Source organism: Arachis ipaensis, chromosome B7, assembly GCF_059453495.1.
Source record: "Arachis ipaensis isolate K30076 ecotype BB chromosome B7, ASM5945349v1, whole genome shotgun sequence".
Taxonomy (NCBI): Eukaryota; Viridiplantae; Streptophyta; class Magnoliopsida; order Fabales; family Fabaceae; genus Arachis; species Arachis ipaensis.
The window spans coordinates 87,389,146-87,410,962 of record NC_142442.1 but is presented as its reverse complement, the minus strand read 5'-3'; the positions used below and the strand labels follow the sequence as shown (position 1 = coordinate 87,410,962).

At 35.5% G+C, this 21,817-nt stretch overlaps 2 protein-coding genes across 3 annotated transcripts; one reads left to right on the top strand and one right to left on the bottom strand.

The window, feature by feature from the left end:
* Positions 1-4,593: 4,593 nt before the first annotated feature.
* On the top strand, positions 4,594-10,787 carry LOC148553262 (kinesin-like protein KIN-5D). The gene is made up of 22 exons (XM_088493302.1): positions 4,594-5,151; positions 5,238-5,367; positions 5,672-5,827; positions 5,923-6,399; positions 6,613-6,710; positions 6,800-6,956; positions 7,075-7,144; positions 7,233-7,309; positions 7,399-7,452; positions 7,535-7,615; positions 7,706-7,817; positions 7,981-8,067; positions 8,192-8,367; positions 8,453-8,614; positions 8,702-8,809; positions 8,893-9,051; positions 9,155-9,238; positions 9,334-9,539; positions 9,625-9,726; positions 9,834-9,943; positions 10,033-10,184; positions 10,332-10,787. Exons 1-22 carry the CDS (start codon positions 4,982-4,984, stop codon positions 10,551-10,553), a joined length of 3,150 nt encoding a protein of 1,049 aa, XP_088349428.1. The 5' UTR covers positions 4,594-4,981; the 3' UTR covers positions 10,554-10,787.
* Positions 10,788-15,715: 4,928 nt separating this feature from the next.
* On the bottom strand, positions 15,716-20,155 carry LOC110265593 (uncharacterized). Of its 2 annotated transcripts, XR_015892316.1 has the most exons (4): positions 19,961-20,155; positions 18,339-19,718; positions 16,265-16,469; positions 15,716-16,105 (listed from the first exon to the last, which is right to left on the bottom strand). XR_015892316.1 is itself a non-coding variant. In XM_021108595.2 (3 exons), exons 2-3 carry the CDS (start codon positions 19,712-19,714, stop codon positions 16,081-16,083), a joined length of 1,401 nt encoding a protein of 466 aa, XP_020964254.1. In that variant the 5' UTR covers positions 19,715-19,718; positions 19,961-20,155; the 3' UTR covers positions 15,716-16,080. The 2 variants fall into 2 exon arrangements, 1 of the variants encoding a protein (XP_020964254.1); XM_021108595.2 differs by lacking the exon at positions 16,265-16,469.
* Between the last annotated feature and the right edge of the window lie 1,662 nt (positions 20,156-21,817).

The window sequence follows — 21,817 nt, the reverse complement described above, 5'->3', positions numbered from 1 at the left end:
GAGGAGAGCTAGTTACCCTGGCACCACCGATTCTGGCGCGAGACCTCGCCTTGGCCTCCTGGACTCTCTGGTAAGACTCATTGGAATTCTTCCTCGCCATCTCTGTAAAAGAAAACAATTAGTAAAACAAGTCGGTAAACTTCAAGTCGGTAGAAACAAGTCGGAAACAAAGTAGATAAAAGCTACCTAGTTGTGTCTGGACAAAAGACGACGACCCCTGGAGAAGTTTTTTGGTATCCAGATATGGGGCCCTCCCCCATACTTCTCGGAGGAACCCTACAATGGTTGCCTCCACCTCATCCAGATCCTCCAAACCATATTTCTCACAGGGGGAAGTCTCTAACCAGTACAAGAGAAAGCGAGGAGAAGAATTCTCATCCAAGAAAAAGGGGTGGTGACCCTCTACGGCTTGAACTTTGAAAAAATAATTTTTGAAGTCATGGAAAGATTCATCAAAAAAGGTAAAGACCCTCCGACCTTGTATAGCTCGGAAGGATACCCATTGTTGCTTATTATTCTGCCCACTGAAGGGCTTGGTCATGTGGAAAAGAAAGAAAAAAATCCTCAAAGAAGTCGAAAATTCTAAGGCATGGCTGATAAACTGATAAATTTTTAGAAAACTCCATGAATTGGGGTGAAGCTGGGTAGGTGCAACACGACAGTGACGTAAAACAGCAATCTCAAAATCAGAGAAAGGGAGAAAAACGCCCAGGCGGGTGATCATGCTCTCGTACATATAAAAGAAATGAGGGGCTGCCTCTGAAGCCCTCCCAAAGCAAACCCGGTCTTCCGGACCCGGGGCAAGCAGTTCATACTTTGGCTCATCCTCATCAGAGGTGCAGAGCCGGTGACGAGTGCGAAGGTCAGTGATAAAATCAGTATCAACCATAGGTTCCTCTCCTAAGACCGTAACATCGACCCACTGAGCAAGAGTTTCTATGGAAGTCATTTTTCTTTTCCTAAAAAGGATTAGCGAAACCTACAAAGGAAAAAGGAAAAAGATCACGAACAGGGTCTCTAAGGGGATACAGAATCAAACAAAAAGCCTACGAAGTCAACTCCTCTCTTTAAAGTAAAGGCATGCAAACAGAAGCATTTCATAAAAGAGACAAGGAGAAAAAGACTAACCTTCGCCTGGAAATAAGGTAGAGGAAAATGAAAGCCTTCAAACGAGGAATGCTCCACGAACGGATGAGAAGAAAATTTGAAAAATCGCAGAAACGAAGCAACGAAAGAGAAGGAACGTATTTATAAACACGTTAGGGGCATAATGGTAAAAATGGACGCAGTCATTAATGGGTGCACCGTTACCAAGACAACCCCTACGCAAACCTCTAACGGACACGACGTTTGATTAGACGTAACTGTGAAAATCAAAGGTCACGAAAAGTCACGTCGGTTCCAAACCATCACGTCGGTCCTCCAACAAGTCGGCTACGACCCCGAGTAGAATACTCGAACCCAAGTCCTAAAAGAAATTGGGCTTGAGTAGGGGCACTGTTCATACCCTGGCCCAATGATAAGGCCCAGGTCCAAACAAAAGGTCCAATCCAAAGGATTGAGCCTCGCCATACACCGACCTTCGCCCCACGAAGTCGGTCCTTACCACGACTTGCTCTAAAGAAGTCGGGACGAAGATTAGCTGGCAGATAAACACCCATTCAAATGAGTAACTGCCCCTAAAATCTCTCTACCCACTTCCTGGAGTCATATCTTAACCTCCCTAAGATAAAGGGACGGTTACTCCCCATAAATAACGGAACTACACCAATGGTGGTTATGGGTTCACCATTATAAATACACTGACACTTCTCAGGTATCTCAGAAGTCCAATACTCTCTAGACTTGTCTTGCTTCCTTTGTTGACTTTGGCATCGGAGTATCTTTGCAGGTACCACCCCCCATTCTCTCATACCGAAGTCGGACGGGGCCTTGGATCATCAATCCGCTTGGATACTTCCTCATTCTAACGATTGGGCCAGCCAAACTAATCCAACCCAATAATCTCCGGTTACCCATCGTAACATAATGATTATATTATTTTTTTATTAATTTAAGTTTTTGAGATGAATACTTGTATGACAAATTATTTCCACAGAAAAAAAAAATCACGCACACTAGAAAAGCACAATAACTTTGAGTGGACACATTTTTGTAATTAATCTCCCAAGTTAGTTATGTCTGATCTCATGACTACACCCATTTGATATGAGCGATATAGTTATATAAATATATAAAAATAAGTGTCATCGAACATACAGAAATAATAATTTTCATTTGATATTTGTTATCTTTGTATATATTGTATCACAAATATTAAAACATAAAAAAAAAAATCCCAATATGGATTGCTTATTTGCTTCAATGTTAGTTTTCAATGATTTCTCACGACCACAACCAAATTGTACGTACATCGATGAAGTAAATTTTCAACGTATATAAATATTCTCACGAACGTATCACTACAGAACGGAATAGTGTCAATGGCACAACCTTATCGTTCTTGATTAATTATATCATTATAATAACATATAACACATATTATATAAATATGAATTATATATGGTCCAATATAATAAGGAACTATCTAACCGTAACTTGCACTTAATTGCCAAGTTAATTGCACCCGAAGTGGAAATTTCATAGCTGTTGCACTTAAGCAGCTTTTGCTTCGTTCTTGTGTCATCTATTTGTTTTGGCCGAGGTAGCTAGTAACAAGAATCAGATAGATTCCTTATTATCTTAGTAGAGTTCCTTTCAAGTTTAAACTTCATGTCCCTGCTTTAAAAAGTTTTGTAATTTTTTTTTCGTTAGAAAAATTAATATTTGGGTAGAAGACGATGGGCATACCAACAAAGACGTAAGTAACAACATCATATAATATATGGTATGGAGTGTTAAAGAAAGCAAAAAGGTGTTATTAGATGAGTAGATGTAGAAAGCAAATCAATCAAATATCAAATAAACTAATAACTAACTAAATTTAAATCCAGTGTAAGTTTCATATAGCCTATTTATGGTCATAGGATTCTGCCATGCATCAAAACTACAAGACAAGGTTTGTAGAATTATACATAAGAAAGATAAAAATGAAGAAAAAGGAATCGTAATAACAATCATAAGAACCAAGTGGCTAGCATGTGCCTTATTCTTTATCATTATCAAGGTGGGGTACCTTATACCACCATGCTAAATACCCTACCTTGCCTTGCCTTGCCTTGCCTTCCTTTTCTGAACCACCAAACTTCTACTTCTTTCCTTATCAACACTCCTCCTCTTTCTTCATTCTTTATATATCTAAATCATATTCAATCGTAAAAATCACTCTATTTATTATTTTCCGTTCCATTCAGGTACCAACTTTGCTTACTTTTATTATGTATCCACAAATAAACATTATCTAAACAGGGTTAGGGTGACTACTGCTATTTTTTTTTTTTAAGTTGTAAACTTGTAATAACTCTATTTTGTAAAATAAAATAAAATAATAAAAAAAAACCTTATTAATATACTAAAAAATTAATTTTAAAAAATGTTATGTATCTTTTCAAGATGCATTATCAAAACCATCCACTATTAGATCTCCTAATCATGTCAAAACCATCCACTATTAGATCTCCTAATCATGTACCTTGTCAATTCCAAATGAATCTCAGGTTAGACTGTTAGGTGTACTTTGAACCTTTTTTATTTGAAAAACAAAAATTGCAGCAATCTGGAACACTAATATATAAAGTCTAAATATTAAAAACAGATAGCACCTGAAAAATGTGATTTGCTTGCTAGAACCTAGCAGGAGATATTTAAATAGTGCATGATATATTTCCCATCAACACTCATAATAAAAAATCAGAGGCAAATCACTCCACTTTTAAAACATCAACTCAAAAGTCAAAGAGTAGACAAGGTCCCCGGACCATAATATTTTGTTTAAATTAAACCAGCAGAATTTGCAGTGGGTCCTTGGTCATATGCTAATTGAAACCACCTTTAATTTGTTCCTCCTTCATAATAAATAGGAACTCTCACCTTTATACTCTTATTTATTTGTTTATTATTCTTTGCCAATGGGTTGCTGCATGCACTAGACGGAATTCGAATCCCTAACACCTATTTAAGCGGACAAGTGAGCTGACCACTTGATCAACCCAAGTTGGTTAAAAATACTTAAATAGTGAATGAAAAAGTATAGGTAAACAACAACATTTTTTAATAATGTGTGAATAATGTGAATTAATAGGATTAAAAGAGTAAATTAATCTTAAATTTAATTAGTAGCATTAAATTAGAATGTAATGTATTTTTATTTGATTAATGGTTGTTCATGTTATTCAAGATGATCATTGTTTACCTAGCACTTCTCTCACAGTAAATTTTTACCCTACGAAAAAGGCAGGGTTTCAAAATTTTTCAAACAAAATAAAAGATGGGTTTTTTAAGTTACTGACGGAAGCTAACCTTGTGTTGTTTATAACGGTCGAATGAAACGAGAAAGTAGAAAGGTGGCATTTGGACGCCGTTATCCGGGCCCATTTTTGCTCGTGAATTGCCGTAACGGCTTTCTATTTGAGTTCGGAAATTTGTAACTTATTTGGTTTATCTCTGTCAGTACCCAAAATTGGATCGCTCACAGTCACACGCACCTTTTCTCTTCCAGCTCCCGAGAAAAGACACACACTCACACGCTCTCTCTATCAAGACAACTAACTACATAATCATAATATATATTTAATTATTATTTATAAATCGACGGAAATTATTATCTTAAGCAATATCGGATTGTATTATATTGTGTTGCATAGTGTAAAGAGTCTTTGACTCTAAGATTTCTGGTTTCTGAATTCTCACGTGAAATTCCATTTGAAGGCCGGCACTTTTTTCTTCCTTTGTTCTCTTCCTACTGTAAGCTTCTCATTTTATCGTTTCAATTCCGATTCTTCCTCATTCTCTATCCACATTCCACGCTCTTCCATCGCCGATCATGGATGCACAGCAGAGAAGAGGAGGAGGACTCGTGTCGATATCTCCATCCACGCCTCGCTCCAGCGACAAGGCAGTGCGAGATCTGCGATCTGCGGATTCCAATTCAACTAGTTTCAATAAGAATGACAAGGACAAAGGCGTCAATGTGCAGGTTCTCCTCCGATGCAGGTGACTCTCACTCGCTGCTAAGCTGATTCAGCTTGTTTTTGCAACTCTGGATTGTTATGTGATTGTTTTCGTTTTGTTTGTTGCAGGCCGTTGAACGAAGATGAAATGAGGGTGAATACGCCTGTTGTGATTTCCTGCAATGAAGGTAGAAGGGAGGTTTCCGCTGTGCAGAATATAGCCAACAAACAGATCGATAAAACCTTCGCATTTGACAAGGTTTTGTGCCTTCTTGCAATTTATTCAAGTGCACGAATTGTATTGCACATATGTGATCTTGTGGAGAATCTTCTAGTAAAGTGAATAAGAATACTTGTGGAGGTTCAATTTAGAATTCTAGAAGAAAATAACATTCATCAATTGGATTTTGAAAGCCCTTTCACATTGGCATTTTGAAATAACTTATATCTTATCGGTCGTGATCATGGTAGTAAAGAACTTCTAAATATTTATTTTTTCCTTTCTTTCTGTAATTTAAACAGCAATTGCAGTTATTTTGAATTTGGTTTACTTTGGAGTGTAGGTGTTTGGCCCTGCCTCTCAGCAGAAGGAACTGTATGACCAGGCTGTGTCTCCGATTGTGTATGAAGTACTTGAGGGTTATAACTGCACAATTTTTGCATATGGTCAAACGGGAACGGGGAAGACATACACAATGGAAGGAGGAGCTAGAAAGAAGGTTATTCAATATTCCCCTGTTTTAACTGCTTTTTACGTCTGCTCAATCGTTTTGTATTGAAATCCATTTCTCCTTCTGTGCTCTTCATGGTGCAGAATGGCGAATTTCCGAGTGATGCTGGTGTCATCCCCAGAGCTGTGAAACAGATTTTCGATATATTGGAGGCTCAGAATGCAGAGTACAACATGAAAGTAACGTTCTTAGAGCTTTACAATGAGGAAATAACGGATCTTTTGGCCCCTGAGGAGACTGTAAAATTTGTAGATGATAAGTCTAAAAAACCTATCGCTCTAATGGAGGATGGGAAAGGGGGTGTCTTCGTTAGAGGATTAGAGGAAGAGATTGTTTGCACTGCAAATGAAATTTACAAGATATTGGAAAAAGGTTCAGCAAAAAGGCGTACTGCTGAGACTCTTCTTAACAAACAAAGTAGCCGTTCTCATTCCATTTTTTCAATCACAATTCATATTAAGGAGTGTACTCCGGAGGGTGAAGAAATGATTAAATGTGGAAAGCTAAATCTTGTGGACCTTGCAGGCTCTGAGAATATCTCTCGTTCTGGTGCAAGAGAGGTATTATATGATTATGCCTGATTTGGGTGGGAACATGTGGCTACATGATATCCTGTTTGTTTTCGCATAAGTTTTGTCATTAATTATTAGTTTTGTTGGTGTTCTAAGAAATTGTGTTAATCTGCTGCATTGACTCTGCCTTGTTCTCTAGTGTCTGAACAGAACAAAATTTCACAGCTTTTGAACTTCCACTAAGAAAAACAATACTTGCAGGGTAGAGCAAGGGAGGCTGGGGAGATAAATAAAAGTCTACTTACACTAGGTCGAGTGATTAACGCCCTTGTTGAGCACTCAGGTCACGTTCCGTATAGGTATGAGCAGCTGCAACTAATATAGTCGATTGTCATTCATATTATTTTGGTTACTTTTAAATCAGGCCTTCTTTCTTTTATTATATCAGGGATAGCAAATTAACCAGATTGTTGAGGGATTCCTTGGGTGGTAAAACCAAGACATGCATTATTGCCACAATATCGCCTTCCATTCACTGTCTTGAAGAAACCCTTAGTACCTTGGATTATGCACATCGTGCCAAGAATATAAAGAACAAACCAGAGGTGACTTTTTTAGTTGCTGCTCCTTCTTTCCGGTTAACATTTTGATATTTCAACGAATCAGTTTGATGTTTTCAACAGTAAACCATATATAACAATTTGGAGTTGGTTATTTTGTCAGGTTAATCAGAAAATGATGAAATCTGCAATGATCAAGGATTTGTATTCCGAGATTGACAGACTGAAGCAAGGTTGTTTACTGTTTACACTTTTCAGATTGTTAAACTTATCTTCCTCGATGTTTCTTCCTTTAAAAATTTTTTTATTTATGTTACCCAGAGGTATATGCTGCTAGAGAGAAGAATGGAATCTATATACCACGTGATCGATATCTTCACGAAGAAGCAGAGAAGAAGGTTTCCTTTGAGTGTTCTAATGTTAATTTGAATTGGAAATACTGTGATAGCTTTGGCAGCATTGCTAATCCCTAATCTATGTTCCATAGGCCATGGCTGAAAAGATAGAGCGCATGGAACAAGAGGCAGAGTCCAAAGATAAGGTGTGTACTCCGTCATTGATTATTCCATTTATAGCTATTGAGTTAGCAATTAAAATAACGATGTGCCCTGATTTGTGATTAGCAACTAGTGGAGCTTCAAGAACTCTACCATTCTCAGCAACATTTGACTGCTGAATTAAGTGACAAACTTGAAAGAACTGAGGTAAATTCGGTCATGCATAACTCCGTTCTTTTGTGTTGAACTGCTGATATGTTCACAAATTAAACTTACTTCTGGTGTCTGTATTCTCAGAAAAGTCTAGAAGAAACTCAGCAGTCCTTGTTTGATCTAGAGGAAAGGCATAAACAAGCAAATGCAAAAATTAAGGAAAAGGAATATCTGATATCAAATCTCTTAAAATCAGGTTAGTGAATTATAATCCTACGTTTGTGTAACTTCCTCTAGTATTGTTAAATTTTCAAGTTGGTTGAATACCATCTTATGCCAATGCAATCTAGTTCAGTATTTTGCGTGAGTAGATGCTTACATTTTATATCTTTTTATCAATTCTTTTCTTATATTTTCAGAGAAGGCACTTGTGGAACGTGCAATTGACCTACGAGCTGAGCTTGAGAATGCTGCATCAGATGTGACAAACCTATTTTCCAAAATTGGTTAGTATTATTCTCTAGAGTTTCTTTTCTTTTCTTTTTTCCTTTTCTGGGAATGAATTGAATAAAGTACATACCACTGACATGAGGGACATATTTATCGATAAATTTTCTTTTCCAACAATAGAGCGGAAGGATAAAATTGAAGAAGGAAATAGAATACTTATCCAAAAATTCCAGTCTCAGTTAGCTCAACAGCTTGAGGTGTTGCACAAGACAGTGTCAGAATCTGTAATGCATCAAGAGAAGCAACTAAAGGATATGGAGGAAGATATGCAGTCTTTTGTATCAACAAAGGCAACGGTGGGTTTAAAGTTTTTAAACAAACCTTTGTTAGAAAACTAGAATTTTCCGGATTTACTAACTTCGTTTTGGTATGCTTTTGAAGGCTACCGAAGACCTTAGAATAAGGGTAGCAAAGGTGAAAAACATGTATGGCACTGGCATTAAAGCTTTGGATGATTTGGCTGAGGAGCTTAAAGGAAATAACCAGTTAACTTATGAAGACTTGAAATCTGAAGTAGCAAAGCATTCTTCTGCCTTGGAGGATGTAAGCGATTTATTATTCACTCGTTGAAGTTGATTCTACCTAAAGTCAGATTTTATTGCTATGTTTAACTTGATTTCTGTGCTACAGCTTTTTAAAGGAATTGCCTTAGAAGCTGATTCGCTACTAAACGATCTTCAAAGTAGTCTCCACAAGCAAGAAGCCAATTTAACTGCGTATGCTAATCAACAACGGGAGGTATGCAATTTTTGGGTTGTTCACACTTTTGAGTTGGACATTCTGATTTTTGAGGATGCTCAATTTTCTGCTGTTGCATGCAGGCACATGCTAGAGCAGTTGAGACTAACCGTGCAGTGTCTAAAATAACGGTGAACTTCTTTGAAACTTTAGACAAGCATGCATCCAGTCTGACCCAAATAGTGGAGGAAGCACAAGTTGATAATGATAAAAAATTATGTGAGCTTGAAAAGAAGTTTGAGGTGACCAACTATGTATTTTCTCATAATTACACAAATCATGATTGGATATTATTTTTAAGAAGAGAACACAAATTTGTCTTATCTTTTAACTTCGGTAATGTAGGAGTGTGCTGCTTTTGAGGAAAAACAACTATTGGAGAAAGTGGCAGAAATGCTTGCAACCTCAAATGCTAGAAAGAAAAAACTGGTAGCTATTGCTTCTGAACATGTGAATTTTCAAGTTTGGCTTATAGAGTCTCCCACAAACACTTGAAGATAACATCCTATTCTTATTTTTCCTAGGTTCAAATGGCGGTTAATGATCTTCGCGATAGTGCAAACAGTAAAACCAGTCAGCTGCGGCAAGAAACATTAACCATGCAGGATTCCACTTCATCTGTCAAGGCAGAATGGAGAGTTCACATGGAAAAATCAGAATCAAACTACCAAGAGAATACTTCTGCTGTAGAATCTGGAAAGAAACACCTAGTTGAGGTTCTTCAAACCTGGTATATAAACAATGCATCAATTTTTCCTAATCATTTATTATCTATCTTCTGTTTACTGTGTCTAACGGTGAACATACAACTGCAGCCTCAACAAGGCCAAAGTAGGTTCGCAACAATGGAGAAAAGCTCAAGAGTCCTTGGTTAGTTTGGAGAAGAGAAATGGTGATTCAGTGGATACTATAATTAGGTAGGCTTTGATTTGCCCACTCAGACCAAAATGATCAAAATACAATAATATATATTAACTATATTGTTAACGTTACGCTTTATTTTTCCCCATTACTTTCTGGCTAGGCGAGGAATGGAAGCTAATCAAGGCCTACGAACCCAATTCTCAAGTGCTGTATCAACAACACTCGAAGATGCAGGCACAGCTAACAAGGATATTAACTTATCGATCGATGGTCAGTATTTTAGTCTCATACCTCAGTTACCATGATTTTATTCCCTTTATAGATCAATATGCAAATGTCAACTGATACCGCACTTGCAGATTCGTTGCAACTTGATCATGAAGCTTGTGAGAACCTGAACTCCATGATCGTCCCATGCTATGGAGATCTAAGAGAACTGAAGGGCGGTCATTACCACAGAATTGTAGAGATAACCGAAAATTCAGGCAAATGTCTGCTCAATGAATACACGGTAAGAGAGTTGAACTTGCCATACATATTTTTGTATATTAGAGCGTATAATATGTAATGTTATAGTTCACAAACAGTACAGTGACAACATTTACTTGTTACTGCGTACAAATTTTTCTAAATGTCTTAATTACCCTGTGACGAACAGGTGGACGAACCATCTTGTTCAACACCAAGAAAGAGACCTTTCAATTTGCCAAGCGTTTCATCCATAGAAGAACTAAGAACCCCATCGTTTGACGAACTATTGAAGTCATTTTGGGATGCAAGATCTCCAAAACAAGCAAATGGAGATGTTAAACAAATTGGGGCATACGAAGCCGCGCAATCAGTTAGAGACTCCAGGCTCCCTCTTACTGCTATTAACTAGGAGAGTCCAAGTTCTGTAAATAGCATATTTGTTGAGATGTAATTCCACAAATAATATATATTCATTTATTATTATTTTTTTCTCTGGGGAGTATAGAGGATAAAAAAGAAAAAGGGTGGTTAGTCTTGTGGAGGAGGCAGGAATATGTAAGGTATGTAATATGTTTCTGGCGTGTTTGTACTAAACTAGATCTTGCATTCCAAAAGTAATATTAATTATTTATTTTTCGGCGTATGGATATTCAGCAAAGCAAAGTACACAGTAGTACAGTACACACAGGACACAGCATTAGTACCAAACCAGGGCACGCATCACCGGGGGCATAAGGAGTTTTTAACATTTCATCAACGTAAGAAAGGCGAAAATTCGCTCGTGACTGACGCCGCATGATATTTTGGGTGCAATAAGAGTCAGAAGCCAAATCCAACCTACGGAAATGGGCTTGTACAAGCAGCCACGTGCAGCAGTAAACTAATAATAACTAGAAATAACTTCTCTTTGGTGGACGCCAAGGTCGGCTCCGAAACTGGCAGCTGGGTCCCAGGTCAAGGTTGTCTTTTTAATGAGCTGTCTGATTTGATCTATTTTTACAGGACACAACGTCACAAACACTGGTATATAACGGTTTATTTTGAATAATGTTCGCATCTAACATAATAAATATTAGAGTAATTACCCAAATCAGTCCTCCGAAAATTTTAAAAACGGACATTTTAGTCCCCAAAAAAAATTAATACACAGATTAATTCTTTAAGATTTATTCCGGCGGACAAATTAGTCCTCAGTCCAGTTTCCGGCGTGACTCATCAAGGGAGACTGCTAAGTTGGCATGTTCAGATGCACACGTGGCACTTAAGTGTCCACGTGTGCGAAAAGGACAAAATAGTCCCTGCACATTGGTGAAGAATGACGTCGTTTTGATGTTCTCTTCCAAACCTCTCGTTGCAAATAAATTTGAAATTTTTCATTGCTGAAAGCCTGAAACTGTGTAATCATAAGCTCCATTGTAAACCCTATTTCAACTGCAATGGCGACAAACAAAGGAAGCACTTCTTCATGGAGCCGCCGAGGAGGAAGACATGGTCGATCTAATGGTAATGGTCTCAAACACGCTGAAAATAGCAAAGTAGAAAAAGTTGAATTTTTGAAAGGGCAACACCCAAAATGCTTGTGCGATTTGAATGCAATAATCTCCATTTCAAGGACTCCAGAGAATCTGGGTAGACTTTTTTTTGGATGCCCACTATATAAGGTAATCAATTTTAGGGATTCTACTAATTTATCTTGTACTATGAATGGTAATGAATAATGTCGTTGTGTGATAAACAGGAAAAAATACCGCATTGCAAGTTCTTTGCATGGGTTGATCAATTATTTTACATCAATTTGGATTATGATTATTTGGAGGATGTTGCAATGGATGGTTGTGAGACTGCTGGTCATGTTTCACATATGTTTGCTGCTAACATTGCTGGTTTGGAGCATAAAGTGATGGAATTGCAAAGTAGAGTTGACATGTTAGAAATTCATCAAAATGTAGTCCCAGAAATTGAGTGGAAGACGAGATATTTTAATGTAGTGTTTGTTATTATCGTGTGTGCATTGTTGGTTTTGGTCATGGGAGTTGGAATTGCTTCTTTGTAACTGATATATAAGCATTGATTCAGTTCAAGGTGTGAATCACAGTTGCATTCTATTTTCTTTGTGAATTGAATCAAAGTTAGATAAAACAAAATATTTACAACATATTAGTATTTATAGGTCTAACAAAAAATTAAAAGGATGACCATTATAAAATCATTACAAAATCATAAGTATCTAAAATATTATTCAAACATAATTGCTTGAACAAATATGTCCTTTGTAAAAGCTGAAAACTAATTTTTAGCATTCTATCAATTCCCTTGTTTGGTTCACAAACAAGACTTATTTAACTTTGTTATGCTTTTTGGTAAAAGCTCCCCTGCCAACACGTCACAATCATCTTTCTCAGAGTATTTAATAGTTTCTTATACTAGCATAATCACAAAAGTGGGGTGGTATGTTATTTGGCAAATAAAAAACATAATACCAAAACAATTAGTAAATAACATAAGTGGTGTTTTCATAGATTTGTTTCCTGGATTTAGTTTATAAATTCATATACACATTTGATGTGATATATCAAACTCTGAAGATACTAGAAGAGAAATTAACAATAAAACAGCAGCAATACTTGCAATACCAAATATGTTGCTCTAAACTTTAAAACATAATAGCTACTTAAACCAGCAAAGACAACATTCATGCATACACCAGTCTAAACATGATTCAAAAATAAAAGAGAGTTTTGTCCGAAACAATCTCTCATCTAATGGAGCATTAATAGTATTTCAAGTTTTCTTCATAACCAAAAAAAGATTAAACTAAGACATCAAAATAGCCAAATCATTTGTCCTTAGTTTGCAGTTTTTCATCACTTCTTTTTCGGATGATTGAAACCAGGATTTGGGATAAACTGGAACATCCTTGATGCAGTCCCCTCACTTGCAGCTGCAACAGTTTCTGCTGAGACTCCATGAGAGGTTCCAGGTGGTGGAATAGGAGGGGGTGTGCTAAAATGGATTGTTGCAGGATGATGAGGCCTAATGATAGGTTGCTTGGCCCTTGTACTTGGTAGATTAGATGCTCCATAGTTACCTGCAACTTGACACAATGTATTTGAGACAATGTTCTGCAAGGATTAAACAAAGTAATGTTAGCATAACTATCGGATTAGCAGCACAATGTGAATATTTAGTAATCCTTTCACTCACAACATTAGTCACGAAATCAGGTGAATTTGTTGCTGCATGAGTCGGAAGGGAATGCTCAACCACAGTCTAAAACAGGAAAAAAATACATACATAAAATAGTCCTTCAGCTATTTTAAAAATTCACAATATAGTCCCCATAGATTTTTAAAATACCCAGTGTAGTCCCTATTGAGTATTACTAAATCCTATTTAGTCCCTTCAAGAGATATGCAACAATATGCTTGGTCGTGGTTACTACCTGCACTTGGGGTGCTGACTGAGAGATATGGATCTCTTCTGCTGGTTGGGTTGGGGTTCCAGAATTTGTTCCAACTTTTGTTGTTCTTTTGTTCGGATTAGTTGGTTTTCTAATTGTTGCTGCTGGAGGACCTTTGCAAGTCTTGAAATTGTGACCAGTCTCTCCGCACTTGCTACACGTAACTCGAAATATTTTCGTAACCTTATTGTTATCGGTTCTACTAGCTTCTTTCTCAGATTGATCTTTTCTCCTCCTCTTTACTGGTCGACCTACTGGCCTCTTTAGCTTTGGAGGAATTGGATTCAGGTAATTTGTTTTCTCCCAATACTCCTCAGAGTTAACAGGCTGGATGCAGTGTTGGTATGTTGCTAAAGCTGCTCCAATCTTCAGAAGTGGATGTACATATGTTTTGGGTCTATCACCCCTTCTAGCTATGGCAGCAAGTGCATGAACGCACGGAAGACCTACAAAGGACAAACTTTTAGCAACTAAAGCACAACAATTTCGTAAATGAAAATAAATTGATAATATAGTACCAGTTAATTGCCAGGCATTACAGGTACATTTGTTCAGAGATAGATTAACAGACAGCTTCTTAGATCCCTGTTGGATCTCAAATATTCTCCTTTCATCGTCACCAACCCAAACTGGCTGCCAATATCTAACATCCTTCATAATGTCGTCAAGCCTTTTTTGTTGAGTAGGAGCCACTTCAGTGCCCACGTAGGTCTCCAAAACTTGTTTGTATTTCGTCATTCTCCTCATAATATAGCACCGAAGCTCCTCACACATAGTCAAAATGGGTTTGGATCGATAGTTAACTATTTTTGCATTCCAAACCTCGCACATATTGTTGGTGAGGTTGTCACACTTGGGCCCGTGACTGAAGTGAGCTTTGGTCCAACAAGCTGGGTCAAACTTTGCAAGGTAGCTCCATGCATCTTCATTAATCCTTTTCAATTTCATCATACTTGCTTGGAACTCGGCATCAGTGGTGCATTTAGCACATTCCCGGCTCATTCTTAAACGCTCCTTGCTAAGTATGGAGTGCTGCACACCTTATGAATTCGTAAATCTGAACTCTTCATTTATTATATTTTATTTGAATGGTCTGGATTTAAAAAGGTAACCTGTTAATCAGGTTAATCATTTTTTGATAAGTTTTAGATTTTTTTTGTAAGTCTCAGGTATTGGGCTGAAGTTCAAAATAAAAAAATAGTATATAAATATTAAAAACAACATGTCTGTAAAAAAATTATTGGACTTTAGAATTAAAATAAATAATACATAAAAAATAAGTTGAAAATTCATGTACTAAATCTAAAAAAAAAGATATATTAGAATCTTAAAAAAATAATATTAAATATATATTATGTATATAATATTAAAATTTAAATAAATTTTATTTTATGTGAAATAAAATTAAAATATTAAATATAAACACAATGATAAAAAATTTTGTGTTATATATATATAATTTTATTTTGTGAGAAACAAAATTTAAACATTAAATATGAACAGAATGATAAAAGATTTTGTATTATACTAATTTAATTAAAAAAATATATATACAACGTAAAAAGCAAACAAACGTATAATAATTTTATTTTGTGCGAAACAAAAATTCATATAAGTTTTTATTAACAATTTTTTTATTGAAATATGTCATTTTACTATATTTATAATATATTATTTGGGATAATTATATTATTTTAGTTAATATATATTATTTAAAAAATATTTAAAATTTATTATTTTGTATTAAGAATATTATTAAAAATATATTATTAGTTTTTTTTTTAAATAATACTTTTTTTTCTTTGGTTCAAATACTATGACAATAAATTTTTTTTACGTAACTGCGTCTACTCAATAAATATTATATTCATTTATTTCTATATTGTATGTAAAATAAATAATTAATGTTTAAAAAAGTTAATAAAAAAAAAGTATTCTTTTTTTTTACCAACTCTTAGGTGAATATAGAGACTATGTCATTTGAACTATAACTCGTTGGCAAAAAAAGAAATACTCTTAATTATATATTAAATAAAATAATTATTTATTAGGCTCATTCTTATACAAATAAAGATTTTTCTTAGTTTTATATATGTAATATTTTATACCAATTAGCTTCAAAATTTAATTATTTTTTGAATAAATTAATAAAAATAATACAAATAATTGTTTAAATATAATTGTATTTTAATTTTTCATTCTATTACGTACACGTTGAGGATAATTTGAAATAAAAGATAATGGACTTGTTGTAACTGTCATGTATTTTGTGCTTTGATTCGTTGTCATCTAAGAATCATGGCGCCTTCATGGAGACCGGGTTCTTCTACAGAATCAGTTTTACGTTTGGAGTCAGCCAACCAGCAGCGGCGACAGACAGCGTCTTCCTTTTCTATGGCAGCAATTTTTCGGACTTTGAAGGTCCATTTATGGTAGATGTGGAATGGGGTGGGTTCAAGAGCGTCAAAATCTGTGGCTAGACAGAACAATAGTGGAAGCACCTGCTAGCAAACAAAACAGTAAAAATGCTTGAAGACATCAGATCAACAATAACATAATAAAGGAGGAAGTCGATCAAATTTAGTTTTTTTTGTTAGTGCCGGTTTGTTTGTTCAGCCCATGACAAAAAAAAATAACAATAATAAATAAATTTAATTTACCTAATTACTTTTGATAGCAGGTTAACTTTTAAAAAGTGCTGCACTCCCTACTTTGCCTAGAGTGCACTAGCTTTCGCCCACATTCCCACACAACATTCTTAACTCTCTTGTCCTTGTATCGGTTTGTGAAGTTTTTCCATATATGCCTGACACAGTTCTAATGATGTGCGTGAGGCATCACCTCTTTTAACGCAGGCAATAGACCCTATCTCATACCATCAAAGAAAAAAAACAATTAACGGCAACTCAGATAAACTATTAAAACTAACCAGCAATTAAACTATAAAAAACTATATTAAAACTATATTAAAACTATACTGCTTGCTTACTATTTCTGACAGTCCAATTAGTCCAAAAGAGTTAGTTACCGAACAATACACTTTTTATGTAAAATAGATGCATGTGTTATTACACTAAATAAAGTAGAATTTACATAAATTTGTGCACCATTTGATTTTAAATATTAAATTTATACTGATGTAAAAATGAGGGAATCAATTAAGTGGGTCACTATCAGGAGAGGAGGATAACAAATTGATGATATACATGATCGCAATGTTGAAAATAAAAAGAATTTCTAAACTTTTTAGAATTGAAAATGACACTTGGAAAGCAAAAATATAATGGTTCTCAAAAATGAAAAGTGGAGAGTAATTAAAGGGGTCCAAGGAAGTTAATGTGAAGTATTATGATAAAGGAAAACTAAAAGTGATGGTAACATAAATCAGCATGGCAACTTCTTTCTGAGGTAGCACTCACTATGACCATTCTTCTTTTGCCTAAATCATGGGCATGGATTATGCATTCCTAATCAATTTTGGCTTTGATTAATGCCGCTCAAGATTGATATCCTGAGTATTATTAGTACCGATTTAGTTTTTATGGTTGAAACTCTTGTCTTATTTCAAGTTTGTATTTAACAGGGTGTAAAATTTTCTTCTTCAAGAAAAAAAAAACTAATCATCAACTAACTAACAAATCAGCAGTAAAATCAACTAACCAACAATTTAACTATAAATTAACTAAGAAATTAGCAGTTTAATCAACTAAGAAATCAACTAACCAACAATTTAACTACATAAAACTAAGAAATCAACTAACCAGCAATTTAACTATAAATCAACTAAAAAATCAGCAGTTGAATCAACTAAGAAATCAACTAATTAACCAGCAATTTAACTATTTAGCAAAACTTGTCTATTTAGCAACCGAATGAAGATTATCCACCAGGATCCCAAGCTTCAGGCGCAAAGAGTGGCTGCTATTAAGGTTAGCAATACAAGGATTTGTATTTCATTAAAATTTGGTGTCTCAAAATATACCTTCTCTCAATATTAAATATTAATGAATGATTGCCTGCTTCATGTTATATTCCAAAATGTGTGCCCAGAAAGAAATAAAAGTATGCATCAAGCGCATGTGTTACTTAACACTTGAGTATTGGCACAAGACTTCATTTCATGCTTGGAGAAAATTGTCCAAGTACTTGATGCACAAGAGTTTTGGCACACTGAAGATTCATTATAAATAATATTTTCTTTAATAATGGATGCAAAGAGCCAAGGGAACTATTGCAGCAAGAAAGCATACTTCCAATACTATGAAATCAGCAGTTGAATCAACTAAGAAATCAACTAACCAGCAATTCAACTACATAAAACTAAGAAATCAACTAACCAGCAATTTAACTATATAAAACTAAGAAATCAGCAGTTTAATCAACTAAGAAATCAACTAACCAGCAATTTAACTGCATAAAACTAAGAAATCAACTAACCAAAAATTTAATCAACTAAGAAATCAGCAGCTTAATCAACTAACCAGCAATTTACTATATAAAAGAGCTAAAAAAACTAACCATCAACTAACTAAGAAATTAGCAGAAACCAGAAATTTACTAACGTGTCAAATTATACTAACAATATTAAAAGTAACAAGAAAATAACTAACAGCTCTAATAACTTGGTAACTAACTAATAACTACACAATAAAACTAACCAGCAATTAACTATATAAAACTAACCGTTAACTTACTAAGGCAAAAGCAACTAAGAAATCAGCACAATAAAACTACCTTTTGTTGACAGCACCAGCAGCCTCAGCAGTAACAACTTTCACAGAATTAGTTTCAACGGTCACATTTGCAGCCTCTTCATTCACAGCTCCACCTTCCACAGTTCCCACATCATTGCCATCACCTCTCTGAACATTGTTTGCATCATTACTTTTTGGTTCTGCATTGTTGTTAGTAGATGCCTCATTGGCCCCCTTTGACTTTCTTGGCTTTTTTATTCTCTCCAACCCATGCTCACAATCACATCTAACTCTCCTTTGATCATTTTTTATATACCTAATTTTCCTTCCCTCATAAATGACATGATCCTTCAGAGCAATCTTGAAAGATTCAATTGTGGCAAATTCCATCCCCAACTCAAAATACACCTCTCCAAATCCAGCAGCATCATTAAATTGAGGAAATTCATACCTCTCTTTTTCATCTTCAGAACTATTTGGTGTCAGCAATGACTCTGATTCATACTCAAAGATTGGATCTTCTTCATCCACATTTTCTGCACTTTTTTCATCATCTTCACCAGAATTTGCATCCTCTGATCTTGGAATAGCAGCACCTCTTCCACCAAAATTTGCCCCAAAGGAGGTCGAGGCAGCACCCTTTTGTGCAGTATTTTTTTGGATCTTGAAATTGGCCTTAGCACCAACAGACCTAGAGAATTTTGGGCCTCTAGCACTAATAGGCCCAGGAGATTTTGGGCCTCTAGCACCAATTGGTCCATTATACTTTGCCTTGGCAGATTTTTTGGTACCCACAGTTGGCCTAGAACTGGGTCCACCAGTACATCTATTATCAACTGTTGAAGCCTTCTTTTTTAAACTAACCATCTTTAAGCTCTTCTTTTCCACCACACTCTCTATTTTTTTGCAAACTTTCCTACTCTGTTTCTTCACAATCACACAGTCTGAGTCACTGCTATCCTCTTCAAATCCTTGGGGAGGTGGTTTGTATGGTTCATCTTCTGTCGTTTCATACCCATCATCACTGGAATCCTCTTCAACATCTGCATCAATATCAATGTCCATCTCAACATCCTCAACAGGAGTAACCATTATTGGGTGATCAAAATACAAATAAAACTCCTCCGTGTCCTTGTTCTTTAGTATATTCTCACGCAGCTGATTAATCTCAAGGTCTCCGTTTATAAGGTGCAACCCATTCTCTAAGTCAGGTGCAGTAGGATCAAACCAGTACATAGCCTTATAATCCAAATAACCCAAGCATTTGAACAGAGTTTGCAGGTCAAAGAAGCATATCAGATCAATATCCATCTTAGGAAATTTTTCAACTTTTCCCTCAATATATACAAGAAATCCCTTGTTATCCCTCACAAAATGTCCACCATGGTGAAAAATAGGAATCGCAAATTCCTCCATCTACCTGTATGAATAGAAGAAACAAACCAAAAAAATATTCATAGAATATTAGCTCTATTGTCACAATTTTCTTAAAAGAAACAAACCAAAAAATTGTTCATTCAGCAAATTTAGTCACTGTCAAGGAAGATGCATGCAAAATCAAAGACACTTTGTACACATAGCATTGTGCTCTATACTGCAAGATACACTTCAAAATAATATATCAATTCTAACTACGAGAAACATAATCAAACAGAGTCTCACCTTCTTCAGTGTGAATCTTCAATGGTGATCACATCCACTTCAGTGCCTCTTCCTTGCGAATTGGTACTGATGCATCCAGGAGAGACGCCTCATGAAGGGTAACGGAATACAAAGATGAAATTGAACAACAACCGTCACGATCGTAATGTTGGGAGATGAGGTGGGAGATGAGGTGGGTCGTGATGAAGCAACGTGGAGAGTGCTCTCTGTAAAAAGTAAAAACTGATAAGAAAGAATAGGATTAGGGTCTTTTTGCAGTGAAAAAGGGTTGAAAGGGAAGAGAAGAAACGTGACTTTCATTATCCCCTTGCAACGTTACGTTTCTCCAACCTTAAAACGACGTCACTTTGCCTTTTACACTGGGGACCAATTTGTCCATGACAGACACCTGTGCATGTTAAGTGCCACATGTGCATCTGAACGTGCCAACTCAGCAGTCTCCCTTGATGAGTCACACCGGAAACTGGACTGGGGACTAATTTGTCCATCGGAACAAATCTTAAAGGATTAATCTGTGTATTAATTTTCTTTGGGGACTAAAATGTCCGTTTTTAAAATTTTCGGGGACTGATTTGGGTAATTACTCTAAATATTATGATTAGCAATATTTTAAATTTTATTATTTAATTTAGTTAGATTTAATTTATAAGAAGACTTAGAAGACTTAGCGTTACTCAAAAAACTTAAAATCATTTGATGTTTCTATAACACGAAAGAGAAGCCATCAACCTCATCGTAGAAGTATCTCTTCAGAATACTACCGAATTAAAGCCTACAAAAATAATTATAACTGAGACCACTTGTAATATTAACGTTGTTAATGTTGTAAAATAAATAAAAGATATATTAAATATAAAATAAAGATGTATAAATAGAAGACTCTAGCATTAATATAATTAGCTCAATAATGATTTATATATATATAATAATATTATATGTTGTAATGTGTATATATATATATATATATAAAGATAGAAAGAAATATTAAAAGTAAAGAGAGAGAGAATTGCATTTGTTTATTGTTACTGTACGTCCATTGTCTCATACCTCACTATTTATAGAGGTAAAGCATGGAATATTTCAAACTTTATTTAATGTTAATTTGGCTTGGGAGCAACACTTCTTCGTAGGAAAAAACAGCCGCCCATGAATGGTCATCCACATTCCACATTTTTGAACTTATCACAACACTCCCCCTTGGATGACCATTTAGGATTATTGCCTCATTAAAACTTTACTAAAGGAAAACCCTCTAGGAAAAACCTTAGTGAAGGAAAAAGAGTACAATATCATTTGCGATAGGGACTGCCTCATTAAAAACCTTGTCAAGAAAAACTCAATGGGAAAAAACCTGACCAAGGAAAAAAGAGTACAGTCTCCCCCTCTTGCCGACATCATTTAATGTCTCGAAATCGGCGCATCCCAATATCATGTACCAATTTTTCAAAGGAGGATTTTGGGAGTGACTTTGTAAATAAATCTGCCAGATTGTCACTTGAGCGGATTTGTTGGACATCAATTGTCCCTTGATTTTGAAGATCATGAGTGAAGAAGAATTTGGGAGAAATATGATTTGTTCTATCACCTTTGATGTATCCACCCTTAAGTTGAGCAATGCATGCTGTATTATCTTCAAATAGGACAGTTGGAGCTATCTTATGATCAATCAGTCCACATGATGATAGAATATATTGAATCAGACTCCTCAGCCAAAACACTCGCGACTAGCTTCATGAATCGCCAGTATTTCAGCATGATTAGAGGATGTTGCAGCAATCGTCTGTTTTGTGGACCTCCAAGATATAGCTGTACCACCATATGTGAACAGGTATCCTGTTTGAGATCTCCCTTTATGTG

Bases quoted from the DNA above. Each gene is read 5' to 3' on its own strand.
- LOC110265593 (XM_021108595.2), bottom strand. From the start codon at position 19,714: ATGGAGGAATTTGCGATTCCTATTTTTCACCATGGTGGACATTTTGTG. The intron at 16,106-18,338 runs GTAGTTTTATTG...GTTTGCTAGCAG, and splicing joins GCTGGTGCTGTCAACAAAAG to GTGCTTCCACTATTGTTCTG.
- LOC148553262 (XM_088493302.1), top strand. From the start codon at position 4,982: ATGGATGCACAGCAGAGAAGAGGAGGAGGACTCGTGTCGATATCTCCA. The intron at 6,711-6,799 runs GTATGAGCAGCT...TTATTATATCAG, and splicing joins TCAGGTCACGTTCCGTATAG to GGATAGCAAATTAACCAGAT. The intron at 7,818-7,980 runs GTTAGTGAATTA...TTATATTTTCAG, and splicing joins ATCAAATCTCTTAAAATCAG to AGAAGGCACTTGTGGAACGT.